The sequence below is a fragment of the Thermobia domestica genome, chromosome 11 (assembly GCF_964235325.1).
Source record: "Thermobia domestica chromosome 11, izTheDome1.hap1.1, whole genome shotgun sequence".
Classification (NCBI taxonomy): domain Eukaryota; kingdom Metazoa; phylum Arthropoda; class Insecta; order Zygentoma; family Lepismatidae; genus Thermobia; species Thermobia domestica.
Genome location: NC_137464.1, coordinates 219,367,934 through 219,387,069, shown reverse-complemented (window position 1 = coordinate 219,387,069; position 19,136 = coordinate 219,367,934). Strand labels below are relative to the sequence as shown.

The window sequence follows — 19,136 nt, the reverse complement described above, 5'->3', positions numbered from 1 at the left end:
GAAGGATATAAATTTATCACATTCGTCGCTTATGTCTCAAAATTTACACTATGAGGTTTAAATACCCAAGAGGAATTTCTGCATATTCTAAAAATTAGGGGGATAACAGTAAATGATAGGAACTCTAAAACAACTAATTTTGAGAGTTTCTATAGATTAATGTCTGCAGAAATTGACTCCACAGTAACTGAAAACCCAACAATTATCGTACGTAGACCAGGGTTCCCCGCATCTTTAGCTGTAAAGAAACAAGGACACGCCGTGAGGTCAAGAAAAATCGTATTCGCATTCACTAAAATGACGGGACTGACGATGAATCCGTGCGAAAAAGAGCAAATATACCTTATGGTTATAGGCCCACGAACGAGTAAGTTCGCATGAATGGATGGTTGATTGTTTTGAATTCTAATAGCGTAGTTTCGTGTAGAAACTCAGTAGGACAGCTATAGTTGAACCAAAAAAATATTTATTTCTTAAATTATTTTTTCGTTATTATTCTAGTCATTCTTAACTTTAGCTGGATGCTTCTTGTGGAAGCTCTTAACAAAACTTGTTTTCCACCTTGTAAGTAATTGCTATGGAAACTGTGTAAATCAGCTGTGCAGTGAACCAGTAAATTATTCGTTTTCAAAGAAAACTCGAGAGCTTTAAAAATTCTAGTCATACTCTTTTTATTCTTACTTATTGTATTGCCCTAGTACTCATTCTCAAATAATTTCAAGGAAAATTCTTGGGAAAACTTATTTTCGATCCGGCGAATAAATGGAAACTCGTTTTAGGCTATAAATGTGTGTGCAAATGTATATGAAGCAAGTTTTCTATTCTATGCATTCATTGGAGCACAAGATGTTGAAGTTTAATCATCCTTCTACAATATTAACTGCTGGTCCTTCATGTGCAGGTAAAACATGTTTTGTAAATCGTTTACTTAATGAACATGATCAAATCTTTAATATAAAATTTAATGGTATTGTATGATGGGATGGTGTAGTGATACCAAAGTAGATGCAAGTGCACAAACACGTTTTGTAGAAGGAATACCTGATATGACTAATTTTGAAATTTATTAAAATTCTTTATTAATACTTGATGATTTAATGTCGGAAACAAATTTTGACGTTGCTATTTACAAAATATGCACATCATAAAAATTAACCGTAATATTTCTGATTCAAAATTTATTTCGTAAAGGAAAATAACCACGTGATATTAATGAGAATGCACATTATATTCTTGTGTTGTATTTATTTCGTCAGTGACGCTTTCACTCTGGAAATCGAACAGAAAGCATTATATAGAACTTGGAACTGCAAGGAGCACATGGCACCTTCACACGAAAATAGACTTAGGCCTGCACGCATTCGCACTTGCTGTTTACAAAAGTCTGAACGTACTGTTCTCTGGTTGGTGTATAGGGCGTGAGTCCCCAAATTTACTAGGCTTTATCTTTGGCCGTCTCGAAGTCCGAATTTTACTACACCATTTAATATTCTGTGGGGTACCATCAAATCACACTTAAAAATGAAATCTTTCAGTTTAACGTGACACAATTATGCCCTTTAGCCTAAGCGGGACAATGTTTAAGAGCAGTGAATGATGGAAGAATTAGCGGTACGAGAAAGTGGAAGGACACGGAGAGAGAGAGATTTTTTTTTAGTTTTAGGTCCCACGGTTATGTCGGCTAGGCTAAAGGAGACGGTGATGAGAAATGAATGAAATGGTAGAATAAAGAATTTGGAACGAAACAGAAAAAACCCCGAGGAAACTCACGCACACGGTGTTTGTCCACCATAAAGTTCTCATGGCGGGAAAGGGGATTACTCCAACTAAACCCACAGACACGATGTTGCCCACCATAAACTTACTTGGCCGGAGATCGAATCAGAGACCCCCAAATCACACATTAGGAAAAAGCGGTACGTGGGCAATAGTACTCTATGAGAAAGTGTGCTTCAAGCGTTCCAGCTTGTGACACCGCAGCTGCCAAAGCGGATGAGTAGGACATGGAGGGATATCAAAATGTGTATGGATAATGAAGGTGCACATTCGAACGTTTTGAACACAACTGTAACATTAATAAAGGGATTAAATAAGTGCAGGTGTAAAGGGACTTTCTGACCGCAATATGGATTAATACATTACATTAAATTTAATACTTACATACATACAGATCGTGATCAGAAAAATAGAAACACCTGTAGTTGGCAACATGTCAGATGTATGGGTTGGCAGTGGTGTCGTGGCGCCCTTTAGCGCCGGACCGCTGGTGGTGGTGTGTTAGGTCAGTCTCCATACTACGTTAGGCGCAGTGGAACAGCAGTGTCCAGTGGCTGCAGCAGACGGAGGTAGTGTAAAATGGGAGACCTCTCAGATTTTCAAAGAGGGCAAATTGTTGGTGCGCGGTTATGTGGAGTGAGTGTGACGGCAGTGGCTACTGTGTTAGGTGTGTCGCGTGGGACAGTGTCGAAGGTGATGACGGCCTACACAACACACGGGAAAACCACATCGGGGAAGCGGAACAGTGGGCGGAAGAAAATCATGAGTGACAGGTCACGCCGGTTATTAAAGCGCATTGTCACGCAGAACCGTCGTGCCACTGCGGAGCAAGTGACGGAGGAACTCAATCAGCACCTCCCTCACCCTGTTTTGACAATCACAGTCCGCCGCGAATTACATGAACTTACGGGGTTGTGTTGCACGGACCAAACCGCTCATCAGGGACCATAACGCTTTCGCACGCCGCAAATGGTGCCGCGACCATGCAACTTGGACCGTTGAGGACTGGAAACGTGTGATATGGTCGGATGAGTCATCCTTCACCCTATTCCCAACCACGGGCCGTGTTTATGTGTGGAGAACGCCCAAAGAAGCTTATGATCTGCAGTGTCTCCGCCCAACTGTGAAACATGTGGCGAAAGGTGGCCCGACACCATATTAATCTGGTAAGTTGCAATTTCGTTCAGGTGTTTCCATTTTTCTAATCACCATCTGTACATATATTGAATTTAAGATCCAATATATTACGGAAATGAAACATGCACATAAACGGTGAATTCAAAGCATACGTCATTAAAGAACTGCATAATAATACAATTGCCCAGATGTAGATATATAACACAGATATTAATTTTAAATGACATTAATAAGACAGAATAACACATCACGTGGGAGTTAACATCCCAGAGAAAAAGCTTCTTTAACAGAACAGTACATTGCACATGGAAAATTCACATTTTCTTTCTTCTGATTATTTGTAACAAGAATTACTGCCCTTTTACGCAAAAGTAAGAAATTTAGATGTTTTACATTTATATTTATCCAATCACTCAAACTGCTGTAAACGTACACTTTTATTTTTCATTTTTAGATTCTCATTCACGAGATAAGGTAATGATGAAGTTGGCTCTATTTGAATAATGACAAAATGGAGCTTAAGACCTCTAGCTATTTGGTACGTTTAAAAGCAAAGGAAAATTTCGTATTCATGAAAACATCGCACTGTTAGTACTGGAATTTCTACAATGTTATTAGAGTGTAACGAAAAAAGTCCGAATATGAAACATATAGCTGGACAAAATGATACAGGTCAGTGTAAATCCTCATCCGTAGTTTTCGAGAAAATAGATAAAGCAAGTTTCTTCTTGTTAAAAAAAAAATGCTGTCAGATAATCACACCACCTATTAAACTGATTCTGAAGTATAAAGTGTGTTACAAAAATCTGACACAATATTTTGAGAACATATTCCTTACATCAAAATTAAAGTTCATTTGGACCTGTTGTCGGAAGTGCATAGTTTCATGGTTATAGGGAGCCAAAATCATGAAAAAAATGGACTTTAAAGGTCCATAGTTCCACTAATACAGGACCGATCGTAGTCTAGGTCAAAACATCACTGAAGAACTAGTATGTGAACTATCCAAATATCCACCTTTCAGAAGCCCGGGTGTTTGCAAGATCATTTTAGAGAGGTTGTTTGGGAGTACCTGATCACTTTCCACCTATCTCTCTCAAAATTGTTGTACAAGTACTGAAGCATTCTTAAACAAAGATATTTGGATAATTCACACACCTGTTCCTCACTGACGACCTGATTTGACTCCGAAGGCCCCACAATAGCGGATCTATGAAGTTTTAAAGTTCACTTGTTTCATGTTTTCGACACCCTTTTAACTCTGAAACTATGCACTTTTGATCACAGGTCCATATGAACTTTTTTCCTATTTTGATATGAGGAACCTCTTCCCACAATATTGTGTTACAAGCCCTTACACAAGGCTATTCAGAGCATATGATATTACATAAACTAATAATAACACCATCTGTTTCACACTCGCGAATATTTTCCCAGTTCGTATCACACTCCCTCATTTATGCTTTCTATCTCCCCTTCCACACTTCTCTGCGAGTTAGCGCGTGCGCTTTTGGTGCGGTGGGACAGCTATAAAATTGGAACAGATTATGGTGGTTCGGATTTAACTTTAAACTTTAAATCTACATCTCATGCAGCCTCGCTCCTGCAAACTTAAGGGAAGCTAAACTTAAATAAACAAACAACAACAAAAAAGAAACTTTTTTATGATTTTGCATTAAACGCTATTTTTATAGGTTCCAGATATATACAGGGTGTTTCAAAACAACACCAAACGCTCAAGAGGTGATTCCTGACACTAAGATAAGACAAAAAGTATAGACTAACCTGGGTGCACAAATACTTCCTTTCGGAGTTATAAGCTGCCGAAAACATGAATTTTAAGGGTCCATAGTTCCAATACTATGGGGCCTACCGTAGTCGAATAAAGACTTCACTTGGGAATTAGTATGTGCTCTATCCAAATAACAATGCTTCAGAATCCTGCGGTACTTACGCAACAATTTTTATAGGGGTAGTTGGTGAGTACTTCAAGTTATATGCCCTTAGCCAAACTCCTTCTGTAAAATTGCGGCGTGAGTACCTTAGGAACTAATATGTACACTATCCAAAAATACCTGTTTCATAATCCTAAGTGAAGTCTTGACCCGACTATGGTAGGTCCCATAGTTTTGGAGCTATGAACCTTTGAATTTCAATTTTTCATGTTTTTGGCAGCCTATAACTCCGAAAGGATTGTGCACCAACCGATTTGTGCATCCAGGTTGGTCTATACTTTTTGTCTTATCTTGATGTCAGGAATCACCTCCCAAACGTTATCGCTGTTGTTTTGAGAACCCTATATAAAGTATCAAGATCACAATTTCCAAATTAACTCGACGAGTACTGTGGCGTTTGCTTTCTCTTAATAACTAACCTGTTAAATTCATGACAAAAGAAATTTAAAACGCAGGAAACAACTTCAATGCATGACGCTATCGTTTCCCGAGTCAACTGAGTTTGGAGTATTACATAGTGCATTTCTCTTAAGAACTTGTACCAATTTCTTGACCTATAAGAGAAGAAAATGCCCTTCCAATTTCCCTTTTCTCTATCCCTTCTTCTACTCTGTTCTTTAGCTTTAGTTTAAGTTGAGTTGATTTTGAGTTTCACTTCCATTTCAGCAACGAGGGACGTACTAATTAACGTGGAATACGAACCACATGGGCTACCGCGGAGGAATCAAACCTGAGTCTCCCACGCCAAAGGCGCGTATGCTATCCGCTTAGGCACGAAGGAGTTCGAGCTTTACATTTAAGTTGTTTACGATCTTCCATCTTATATCCCAACACAACCTCTTTAGAATTCACATTCGTTTAGTTTATAGCAATAAACCAAAGGCATTAAATCAACTATTTTATTTAGTTTGAAGGCCATAAGAATAGTATTAGTAGTTCTTATAACAATGTTACATCATGCCTTCTTCACACAATGCATTGTTGAAGTAAACGAAACTGAAAACACATCCTAAAAATCTGAAACCGAAATGTGTTTTTGCAAAACTATGAAAATTAATTTATATAAGTTAATAGAGATTTCATATAGGCCTATGAGACATTCAAATACGAATGGCTGTATTTAAAAAGAAAGTGCTAGAGAGTGTGGTCCTGGTTCGATTCCCGGTGAGAGAGCACAAAAATTTAATTTCACAATCATTCACTGTCTTTAATCATCAGTCCCTTTTAGCCTAAAAGACATAACCGTGAAGCGTTATACAACAAAAAATAAAAAGGGACTTTTTCTAATTTAGATAAACAAAAAACACAATAAATTATACAAAAATAACTACAAAAATAAAAAAATATTTTCCTCAAATGTGAGTTGATACTGCTTTCGTAAACAAGATTTGTATTCCTTCCAAATAAAGTGCATCATTAAACGTTATTATTGAATCTCTTCTTACTCATTCGGTCCGTTCTCCACAAACGATTATGTTGGTGACAATCACATTTTTCCACATACACCATTAGTGATTTCTTCTTTTATGTAACGTACTGAAGAAACATACATGATACAGCATGTTTTACAACTTTTAAATTCAGACGTAAGTGAATCATATAGTAGGCTATTAGTTTTGCAGTTGAAAGAAATTACATTATCTTTCTTAAAAACTTGATTCACTTTTAAATACAATAACACACGATTAGATAATACAATAATGATCTTAACACCAATAATACAAAAAGAAAAGAAACTATTTTGAATTTCCTGTTACAATCTATAAATTACGGACGACTACAGAACTGTTCGAACATCCTACTTCAATCAAGGATACTAAGCTGTTACTGTTGCTGAAGAATTGTTCATACATGATCGCATATGTGTTCGTAAATTCCACTTTTGAGAAAATCTTTTACCACATAAATCACACACAATGTTGCGCTCACCCGCATGAAGCTTCATATGTGTATGCAAATTATACTTACGTGCAAATCTTCGACCACATACACCACACATAAATGGCTGCTCACCTGTATGAGTTGTCAAATGAAGTTTAAGAGTTTGAGGACACGAGAGCTTTGCGCCACAAACTTCACATTGTGTTGATTCTTTGTGAGTTTGAATATGCTGTGATAACATATATTTCTTGATAAGTTTCCCACATATATTGCACGGATAAGGCGTTTGGCCGCGATGAATCTTATATACATGCTTCAATTTAGAACGTGCTTTATCGAATACTTTATCACATATAGGACAAGGATATCCATGTGTAAGCCGATGTGCTTTCAACTTTGAACTTAGTAGCTTCTTCCCGCAAATATTGCAACTCTGAATTATATAGTTCATATAATCTTTCTTAATGTTGTGAAGATTCTGAAGGTGGCTACAAATTCCATTTCTACTTTTAAATAGTTGGTCACAAACTACACAACTCCATTCTCTGGCATCGGGGTTTGAATGTCTCTTCAAATGATGATTCAAAGTAGAGCGTTTCGTGAAATCTTTAAAACATATTTGACACTCAAATCGCCTTTTATTATTCTTTGGTTCGTCTTTTCCACTTTTCTCCTTCAAACCACGTTTATCTTCGCTTCCACTACAAGCACCGGTGAGCAATGTTTCCTTCTTATATTCAACTCTAAAAAAAACAAAGCGCGTATTAGAAGAAATACCATAATCACATTTTTAGTGTACATATAAATGTATAGCTGTTTACCCCAGTGGAAACGAATATAAAAATAAATGAGTATATCGTTTGATTCGCGCTTGGAGCGTGTAATGAAATGATGATAATTATGTACCCTGTAGGAGTTTATTTCTACATCTTGTGCATCCACGGTCTTCAGGTTTTAATTTTATCAAAGGCCATAATTTTAGGGAAAAAATTTAATTTTACTTTTATTGTTATTAATTTCATTTCTATTTTTGTGTATTTGTATGTCATAAACGAATGTGGTATTGTAAGTCAACGTTATAAACTATATTTGTTATCTCGTTGTAAAATGTTGTATAATTAGTTTATAAACAACATACTTATTGGACAGCATGTTAAAAGATATTTCATTTTGGTGTAACGTCAAAGCAGCTAATGTTAGGGGGAGATTTGGTTGATCAAAATTTCATCAAAGAATCATGGGTGCACGTGTAAGTTTGCAAACTGCAAGTCAATATTTTCAGTAACATATAATTTTTAATTTTCTTCCTGATTAAAAAGAGCAATAGAAATTTTTTAAACATATATTGAGAAATTCATGTCGGTTTTGAAAAATAAGAATATTAAACTCTGTAGCTATTTCGCTACTCAAAAGTTACCTTTATCAACATTCAGAGGTTGTATTTAAAAATCATTTCAAGAATAAGCGACCGACAGTGAGGATCTCCGAAACTATTCACATAATTTGCACGGACATTACGAGAAGTCTCCGAAAGTCGGTAAGGAAGTTATCGCAGCAGGTTGGTGTATCTCGTAGATCATGTCATCGTGTACTAAAAGATTTAAGATTAAAACCCTATCGTGTGAGTATTGTGCAAGAGGTTGAAATGTTAGCATCGGTTAAAAAAAAGAAGAGTTCATTATTGTAACTGGCTGTTAACATCAATTGCTAAAGGATACAAGGACCCCTTGCTTTACTTCATGTCAAGGAAGGCCTTGTTTCACTTGTCAGGTTATGTAAACTCCCAGAACTGCAGATACTGGTCGCAGGATAACCCACATATTCTGCACTTTACTAGAGAAATTAACATCATGCCCGCAGAATTACAACGTGTTGCTGGTAACGTCATCAAACGAGGTCAGCGATGCCTGATGCTCATGCCCACACTTCCAGGATCTCTTATAAACAGATAGCTTTTAACGTTACTATCTATTCATTGTTAGTTGGTTCATTGTTGTTGGTAAAATGTTATTTGAATCTTGCATGAGGCGTACCGATTTTATACAGTCGTTTGTCTGGTCCTGATCTATTTTCTTTGATAATCACTTACGTACGTATAAGAAAATACCCAACTCCTTCAGCATTGACTATTTAGCTTACCTCAAATCCGACAACACCACAACCAGTGTACTTACGTTCCTATCTGCGCGGCCATCTGTCTTCGTTCATCCGACTGCCTTATATCATATACATAGCTATTCGGAGCATATGATATTACATAAACAAATAATAAACCCATCTATTTCATACTTGCGAATATTTTCCCAGTTCGTATTACACTCTCTCATTTGTGCTTTGTATCTCCCCTTCCACACTTCTCTACGACTTAGCGCGTGCGCTTTTGGTGCGGTGGGATAGCTATAAAATTGGAACAGACTATGGTGGTTCGGACTTAACCTTAAACTTTAGATCTACATCTCATGCAGCCTCGGTACTGGAAACTTAAGAGAAGCTGATTTTCACATTAAACGCTATTCTTATAGTTTCCAGATATAAAGTATCACTGCACTTTTTACTGTTTATTATTGATCCCTTTTTCAGATAATGTTCCAGGATTGGCCCTTGTAAGTCCCAAAATACTGTGAGAATCACTTTCCCTGCAGAAGATTAACTCTTGAGTTTCTTTTTGACGGGAGATGGGGAGATTCCAAACTCTGGCATTTGCTCTCTGGTTTAAAGTGATGAATTCAAGTTTCGTCTCCAGTGATGATTCATCTAACAAACACTTCACCTTGGTTATCATAACGTTCCAGTAGATGCTGACAGATTCTCATACGATTTTGCTTGTCCTTTTCATCGTGTTTTTTCGGAACTCAATTTGCACAGACTGTGAAAGTTGAGTCTCTTATACATGATGCCACATGCATAACCATGACTAATCTGCACACGGGTTGCCACTTCATCAAATTCACTCATCCGTTATTCAGAATTAAGGCACTGCCTCGTTCAATAATGTCATTAATTGTTATTGTAGGTGGACGCCCTGCTCTTTCCCCACCCTTCACGCTCGTTCGACACTTTTGACCTGTTCAATCCACTGGTAAACACATCGCTGTGGCAACACATTGTCCCCGTATTGTGTTGAAAGTCTTCTATACATTTCCACTCCGCACCTTGAGACCACGAAAAACAGATGACAGAACTCTGTTCTTTTGATCCACACATAAAGAGACGCGGCCATCTTTATTTCGCAACAGCGCAAACCGGAATGATGTGATAACGCTGCAACCTACCACAGAGGAAGCCAACGGTGAAAGCTAGCGTCTGGTATGCCCACAATGAGGTAGAGCAAACATGAAAAATAATAATATTGCAGTTACTTATTGACTTACCCTCGTATATACTAAGAGTATTGGATATAGCCGTGAAATATACACGACTGATTTAGATATGCTTCCTAACTTGGTATGTTTTACTCCATCATCGATTGGCAAAGTCTCTCAAGAAGAGGGGGAAAAATTCCACTCCCCGTACCTCAACTGTAGTGATCTTGCATTTTGATGTCCATCATCTTCCCAAAATATAATGTGGGACTATAGATGATGAGTAACAATACTTCACGATGACTTCACTTTTTATATAATCGAGTCATTTTACTCCCTAGATAATCTAGGAAACTCTCTATTGCTACATATTTCACAGGTAATCTAGAAAACTCTCTGGCAATTTAAATTTCATATGATCAGTAAATACGTTATTTTGAGCTTCTATTGATTTGTTGATATTTCTATTCTCTGTGCAATAAGAGGTGGCTTCTGACAGTTGGTTAGAGCACGTAGAGTATTGCAGGCGCTGTTGCCAGAGACTATGCAACAGACACAGCAGCTCTGGAGACAAATTAGGTTGTTTAACAAGTCATAATAGTACAATCGTAAAAATATAACAGGAACGTATGATTTTCAAATAACTTGAAATATTGATATTCTACAAAAAAAAAGTAAATAATACATTAATAAACTGTTTTTAGCTTGAGTTTACCTCAACTTCGAAACTTAAGCAGAGACAGCCGCAGAAACGTTATTATAACGAAATCCAGAAACTTTGTTGCGAAAGAAAATAGATAATGCTAAAGAACAAATTTTCCGTTTCCAATGCATGGTATAAATATTTAATGAGCGATCTTTTGAAATATTACTTAAAAATTAAAGTTAGTAATGCTTATTAAGGATAACATACACTGGCGAAAATCCCGGGGAGGATGAAGTAGACATGGCCCCTCCAATCTTGGAACTAGGTGGGACTGTCTTCCCCCAATAATTTAATTTGAAATCTGTTTTTATTTTGGAAGAAATGTGATGATTTGTGTTCGATTGCTACAAAGGAAAGTGAGATGATATTCATGACCCGCCAGAATAAGCCTGAAATCTGACCGCCTCGCAATGTTGAAGACAAATCTGCTCCACTGATTCTCCACAGCATTGTTTTTCAACTTCATAAATATTTTTAACATAACTTAAAAAATAATTATGGAAACGGTCTTACTCTTCCCCCCGGTGTTGAAGACATATTTGCGCCGCTGCCGCGCTGATAACATATAATACAAAATTTTCGAATACATTTATATTACCTTCCAAAATACACATAAACGTACTCCTATGCTTAAAAAAAAAAAAAAAAAAAAAAAAAAAGTTGCGCGTATACTGTAACTCATGATTTTTCGCATTTATTCAATTTTCCTTACGTTTATGAGTAAAATTTAGTTATTAGTACGTAGAGATAATACAAAACTATACATCTAAGGAGATATTTCCAAAAAATATAATAAAATAATAAAAATATAAGCAAAAGACAAAACTAAGCTCGATTTTGTAACTGGCAATCATGCTTTCGAGGGATTTTTGGAGTAGCAGAGCACGATTGCGAAGGAAAATTGACAATAGGAAGTGAAAGAGCTGGCGGAAGAAACTTGAAACTGGAGTAAAATATTGAATTTATTGGTTTAAACCTAGTGTCTACATTGTCTGCCAAATACAAATTAGCTACTGTAACCAAGATGTCGTACAAAAATATAGAATCAAACAGAAAAAGTCTTATCTTAAGGTTCGAAGCGATACGCACTATGGTTATGAGCAGTGGCGTATTTAGGGGGGGGCTTCCGGGCTTAAGCCTCCCCGAAATCTTACTTACTATAGTAAAGTATATGAAATATCTTGCAGAATTTTCACATTTCCAGGCAAAGCCCTCCCCGAAAGTTAGCAAAGCCCCCCCCCGAAAGAAAATCGTAAATACGCCACTGGTTATGAGCATTATTTGTTAAGAAAAAGAGCAAACAAAATGTAGACTCCGTGGTTAGGTGGATAAAGTGGTGGACTAGTAGTTCTTGTACTATTTTGACATCAGATCGAATCCCATCCCATCTTTTTTTACAAAACATTATAGGAAGTGTATAATTTTGATGTTAATAAGAAAAAAAATGAAATGAAATCTTTGAGTTTTACGTCCCACGGTTATGCTAAAGGAGACGGTGATTATGAGAAATGAATGAAATGGTGGAAGGAATAAAGTGGGAGGAAACGGGAGAACCCCGAGAAAACCCACGCACACGGTGTTTGTCCACCACAAAGTTCACTTGGCGGAAGCAGGGTTTGAACCCGGGACCCCATGCACCAGAGGTGAACGCTCTACCACTGAGCCACCGCGGCCCCACTTTTAATAAGAAACGAAACAATATAAGGAAATAACTTATTGATAGTACCCTTTAATCGACATATTTATTCAGGATTAGAGTACTATTGGTAACAGCGGTTGTTTGCAGGTTATGCTGTTGTATAGCATCTCTCATCCTGTTTTCTTGAAAAAAGAGCAATTTTGTCCCCAATAAAGTGTGAAAAATATATACAGACACAGACATCTTAGTACCAAACGTAATTTATAGTGATGAAGTGAAGAAGTTTACCGTTATTAAAAAGAGAGCTATAACAAATTATTGGAAGTTGTTTTTTCTTTAGCTTTTCAGTATGTTAAAAATATATTTTCTTTATGAGATTATACTTTATGAGGCAAGATGTGCGATCATACCCACAAATTTAGCTAGGGAGTGAAAGATGAGTTCTACACAAGTATTTTACAGGTATAGTTGCGTAAATCACCAACATACCATGGTCTCACTTATCGAACCTTCGTTTATTCCACACATCGTATTATCGGACATATCACTGCAGGTAAAAAAAATAGCACCTATCGGCAAGAAGAACTGCAATTTGAGATCTTAGACTGTTTGTTGATGCTCTGGACTCTATCGCCTAGCACGTTTGTCTATACCATGACTCATGTGTCTTTCAGTGCAGGCACGTATCCAGGTTTTCTTTTCAGAGAAAGTCCAACACGAATTCTCGTAAGCACGCAATTCTAATGTTTTAAAAATATAAATAAAATAATAATAATAATTCTTTGGGTTAATTTTTTAAAAAAAACTTTAATGCATAATTCTTTATAACAATTAATTGGTAGTCATGAAAAGATTTTTTAGCGGGCAGGTTTGCTTGGTTTAGTGCGTCTTCGGGAATTGGATGCAATGGTGATGTTCTTCCGAATTCATAAATCCAGGTCGCTTTTCTTCCTCGTAGCTTAAAAACTGGGTTTTGCATAATAAATGAATGGTTGATGAGGCAAAACGCCAGGGACGTAATCAAGGGATGGGTCCTCGGGGCCCGGACCCCCAAATTCCTTCCAACTATTTTAACCTATGGAGGTGACTATGCATAATACATTCAAATCGATATGAATTTAATAGAAACATCTGGAAAACAGTTCAACATAATTGATTAACAGGCGTTGAACCACCTCTACCCTTAGAACAGATCTAATGCGATGTAAAATGGAGTCTTGAAGATCGTAAATGTAACAAGTAAAATATCACACCACCTCCCTTACAGTGCATACCACGCTCCTTGAGAGAGGATGTAGGCGGAAATCTGCACCGGATTATGTGATGTTCAGAGCCATTGATTAGGAAGATATCCAACTTCATTCTCATGTTCTTCAAACCAGCATCAACAGTTTGAGCTATGTGAATAGACCCATTACCATCTTAAAATATGGCGTTATTGCAACAATATCTAGACCACAGGATACACATGGTCCTATAGAATGTTGACATAATCACGAGCAGTGACGTCACCGATAAGTGCCAGCACAGAATCCTCTGAAAACCTGGATATTGTGACCCCATAGTATCACAGTCGTTTCACCTTTGGGCACAGACACTACAGTGCATAAGTTTTCTTGGGCATCCGCCACATATAAACACTACGCGTGCTTTGAAATAAGGTGAATGATTACTCGTTACACCATATCACACGTTTTCAGTCATCAGAAGTCCATGTTGCATGTTCGCGGCGCCATTGACGCTTTAGGGAGCCGCTATGGTCCTTTATCGACGGTTTCGCACTTGCAACCCGACTCCGTATTTCCATGTCCATGTAACTCGCAGCAAACTGTGATTGTGAAGACAGGTTTTGGGAGGTGCTGCTAGAGTTCTTCCGTCTCTTATACTCCAGTCGCATGATAATTTAGAGCGATGATCCGCTTTAATGCTCTGAGGGACCTGTCACTGAAAGGTTTCTTCGAACTAAGTTCATCTCAGCCGATGTGGTTTTGTTGTGTTTGTAGCCCTTTGACACTGTCCTTTGCTACACACCCAACATACTTGCCACCTTTGTCTCGGTCGGACTACATAACCGACCGCAACAATACCTTTCGAAATCACAGAGGTCGCCTACTACCACTGTCTGCTGAAGAATGTGTGTGAGTGTGAGCAAAGAAACTGAGGGACTTTGGGAACTTTACCTTACACCAGTATATAATATGTGAATGGTTGAATATTTTCAATAACAAGTTTCTGCTTTTTCAAAATTGTAATATATTTATTATCAGTCACGTCTAATAATCTTTGTTTGCTAATTTAAATGTTCTTTAATCTTTTTATTGCTTTACGATGTTTCTAAATAGTAAAATAGTTAAAAACATTAAAAATGCATACACGGTCAAAATGACCGCATGTGTACCTTTACGTTATAATGAACATGTGTTCCTATAGGTGCTTAGAGAAAACTACCCATTCTGAATGTTTACATGACGAACGAGTTCTGTCATATTGTTAGATTATTGATGATAGATTTATTTATGAAATGTTTGAGTAATCGTTCGAAAGAACACATCCCATACAGTAAATTACACCTTACGTGTATTTCACAGCAATGATTCATACTACGGTGAAGGGTTATTAATAAAATATATATTTGTAAAAAAAATAATCAAAATCTTTGCAGCTGTTTTTGAGACAATTTAATTATTTTAAATTTTCATACTTCAGTAAACTACCCTTATTTTTAGGTGCCGGAGGATATAAATTCAAAACGATAAAGTGTTATGAAAGCTTCATGTCTAGAATTCGGTCCACAGTATGACCTCTATTTGAGAGTGTAAAAGCGTGACGAACCGACAGATGAACAGATGGACAGACATCGAAAAATAGCTTTTTGGATAGGTGGTAGCGTGAAACCTGAATTCATTAAAACCTCGAACTCGATTTTTATCACTATCATAATAATTTCTTCTTTCGCAGCTCGAACGTGAAAACGAATAGGCCTATAGAGACACGCAAGGTGATAATTTGTAATCCCCAAAATTTAATGAATTACATATAATGTATTGTCATGCTAGAAAAAGCTTATGCCTGTTTGTCATATCATTTTAGTACCAGTTTTTTACGCTACTGTATAATGTAGAAATATATGATTGTCGTTCATATTCATGCTATGTGGAAACATTCGTGTTCCGCATACATAATTTGTATAAATTAGTTTTGTTCAACGAAAGCATTCTCTATTCCTCATACAGACTTATGATAGCATATCTTGCATTTGTGGATATGAAAAAGAGAAAGTCAATACTCTAAAAAGAAAAAAACACAAACACACACATACACACACACACACACACACACACACACAAACGAGAATTTGACATAAGCTTTTTCCTTTCTTCCTTTTTTTCACGACAATAAGCTATTATACTTCATTCGATGTAACGTCATGTTTGGTGCTAACAAGGGGTAAGACTGGAAAGACTGAAGGTCGCGTATGGTTTCTGACACACAAATTCGAAGTCAGTTGGTCTGCTGTTCAAGAACGGGCAGGAGAGGAGTAACTTACAGGACCATAAACTGAAAACAATCGCTTACAATAGTATTCTAATCCTGAACAATGTTTCGGTTCTTATTAACATCAAAATTATACACTTCCTATAATGTTTTGTAAAAAAAGATGGGATGGGATTCGATCTGGTGTCAAAATAGTATAAGAACTACTAGTCCACCACTCTAGCCACCTAACCACGGAGTCTACATTTTGTTTGCTCTCTTTTTCTTAACAAATAATGCTCATAACCATGGTGCGTATCGCTTTGAACCTTAATATTTTTCCTGTTTGATTCTATATTTTCGTACGACATCTTGGTTACAGAAGCTAATTTATATTTGGCAGACAATCTAGACACTAGGTTTAAACCAGTAAATTCAATATTTTACTCCACTTTCCAGTTCCTTCCGCCAGCTCGTTTACTGCCTATTGCCAATTTCCCTTCGCAATCATGCTCTGCTACTGCAAAAATCCCTCGAAAGCATGATTGCCAGTACACACAAAATCGAGCGTAATTTTGTCTTTGCTTAGATTTTTATTATTTTATTTTATTTCTCGGAAATATCTCCTTAGATGGACAGCTTCACTTATCTCCACATACTAATAACTGAACTAATAAGGAAAATGGAATAAATGCGAAAAATCATGAGTTACAGTATACGCGATTTTTTTTTAAGCATGTGGTTACATACTGGTAAGTGGCAATCATGTTCAGTAGCGTACTGTGGCGTTCGATAACACGTTTTCTCATCCATAGATGTAATGTTCTTTTCCCAGAACTGTGGACGCAGCTAGCGCCCTCAAATGGCTTAGACAGTTTTGGTTTTATTTAGGTAGTTAGCTGCTGGCGTAGTACGGGTAGAGCCTATTTATTCCAAGTGTACCCCTTCTGGTGCTGTTGTCGATATGTGTTTCCCGTACTTCCCTCCAAAGAGGAGGGACAAGTTGCTGCGGCTGAGTTCTTTGAATTGTTGGATGCGGAAGCGTTGCCACAATGAATTATTTCACGGACTTCGCTGTTCTTTGTCTTGTTAGCCACACTAAGTAGCTTACGATCTTCACTCGTAATGACCAAACGACTGAATGAAAAATTGGCAATACAGCGGAAGTCATTCACTTCTTCTTAAACAAAGGGAGGGTTTTTCACGTCAGAGGCTGGCGGGGGTGAGGCCGAAGTCTGTTTTGCATATTTTCCGAGGGCATGCTTGAAATAGACCGGCTCTAGTAGAGTTCGAATTCCTTATTTCTGTTTGTTCATATTATTTCTTAGTATTTGGTATAGAGTTAGAAAAGTAATGCAAAGGAAGCAACTTCCTTGTTTAGTCATTAACGTATGCATAGGTCTCTAGACATACTTGTATTTTAGACTAGATTCGTAACTTGGAATGTAGACTTGTGATCATACTAACATTTGCATCTTTTTCTTTGATGTATATTGTGTCATAATGGTGAGATGACTTCGTTACATGTAAATACGAGGGCCGTTCGGAAAGTAACCTCCGATTGGTTAAAATAGAAACACCAAAGCAAATAAAAATAATTTATTATATACATCTGAAAACTACATTTTTACTCTATATTTCAACATCGTTTCCATAAACATTCAAGTACTTATCATATCACTGCACTAGCTTAAAAATTCCATCAACATAAAAATCCCCTGCCTGTGCCTTAAACAACTTTGTGACCGCATCCTTCAGGTCATCATTATCAGCAGAGCGATGAGAACCAAGACACTTCTTCATATGTGTGAAAAGATGATAATCGCTGGGTGCCAAATCTGGGCTGTTCGATTTTCACGAACTTTCCCATCAATTTTCTGAACGAGTTCATCAGTGGCCACTGATGGCCTGCCACTCCTCCCTTCGTCACGAATGTTTGTGCGTCCACTTTTAAATGAAAGAATCCTTTCACGAATAACTCCTTCACTCATCACACATGCTCCATAAACGGCACAAAGTTCCCGATGAATAGCTGCTGTCGAATATTGTTTTTGCAGTAAGAAAACGTACAACAGGTCGCACCTCGCAATTGGCGGGGTTTTATATTGCAGCACACATTTTGAGACGCTACAAAAGTGGAACTAGTTATCAGATAACCTTCACTCTACCACGGCTGGATGCAGATTTATCTACCGCGCACGTCTGTGCAAAGATGGTAGCGCTGCGTTCACTACTTCACGCACAGTGTCCAATTGGAGGTTACTTTTCGAACGTGGCTCGTATATTTAATCTGTTCCTCCTTTTTATAATATCTTCATTTTGTATCTTTTAGACTTTATTACCTTTACTACTCTACTACATTATGTTAAATTCAGGTTCTCGTAAATAAATTTCTCATGTTAGTGATTATAAGTCATATTCGTCACAACATATAATATACAGGTTCTATGAAAAAATGCACGATTTTATTGTGACGCGAGTATCCACGCCAACGCGGTAAAACCGGTCGCGCAATGTGGTGGGTCTGCCCTTCCAATACAGCCGGTTGCTAGTTTGCTCAGAGCAGCGTGGGCGTAAAGACGAGCCTCCGCGTGAAGTCCTGTTTCCGACTTTGCAACACGGCCCGATGGAGCGTTCGCTTGAACAACGATACGCCATCAAGTTTTGCGTGAAGCTTGGAAAGAATGCCACCGAATCATTCCAGATGCTTCAAGAGGCCTACAAAAGCGACTATATTTCAAGGTCACAATCTGGCACAAGGCGTTCAAGGGGGGCCGTTCCGACTGTCGATTGAGCATCCAGCAAATTGCTGACACCATACACATGTCCACATTTGCGATAAATAGGATAGTAGCCGAGGATCTGCGAATGCGCTCAGCCACATGTCCTTCATCGTTACCAAATTCCTGACTCGCAGCAACAAACGGTGGTCCCTCGTCACCTTTTACAGTTCCGACTTGGCTCCGTGCTACTTCTTTTTTTTTTTTTCGACTGAAGAGAGACCTCAAAGGAAAGCATTGGGAGACCATGGAAAACATCCAAAAACATATTACAACGTTCCTGACAAACATTTACGTCGACGACTTTTAGGTGCGGAACACACGTCTCCGCAAGTGTATTGTTGCAGGAGTATTTTGAAGAATTTTAAGCATTTATACAAGTTCGATCTATTTTTCCCAGAAAATGCGCATTACTTTTATAATGGACCCTGTATAATTCGTATTAAATTGGGTTTTCTGTCTCCCAACTGCTCAACGAATCAGTGC

The 19,136-nt window shown here is 37.6% G+C and overlaps 1 protein-coding gene across 8 annotated transcripts in view; it reads right to left on the bottom strand.

The window, feature by feature from the left end:
• Positions 1–19,136, bottom strand: part of LOC145664751 (uncharacterized) — a 248,516-nt gene that overhangs the window by 71,663 nt on the left and 157,717 nt on the right. For 2 of the 8 annotated variants that reach the window (XM_081731661.1, XM_081731660.1), the window contains exon 7: positions 6,882–7,492. The exons of 4 other annotated variants lie outside the window; for them this stretch is intronic. In XM_081731661.1, the coding sequence (XP_081587787.1) occupies positions 6,882–7,492 (611 nt within the window). Of the gene's footprint in view, positions 1–5,753; positions 7,493–19,136 lie in introns of those variants that run through there. 2 more of the 8 variants (XM_081731652.1, XM_081731659.1) reach the window with 2 other exon arrangements.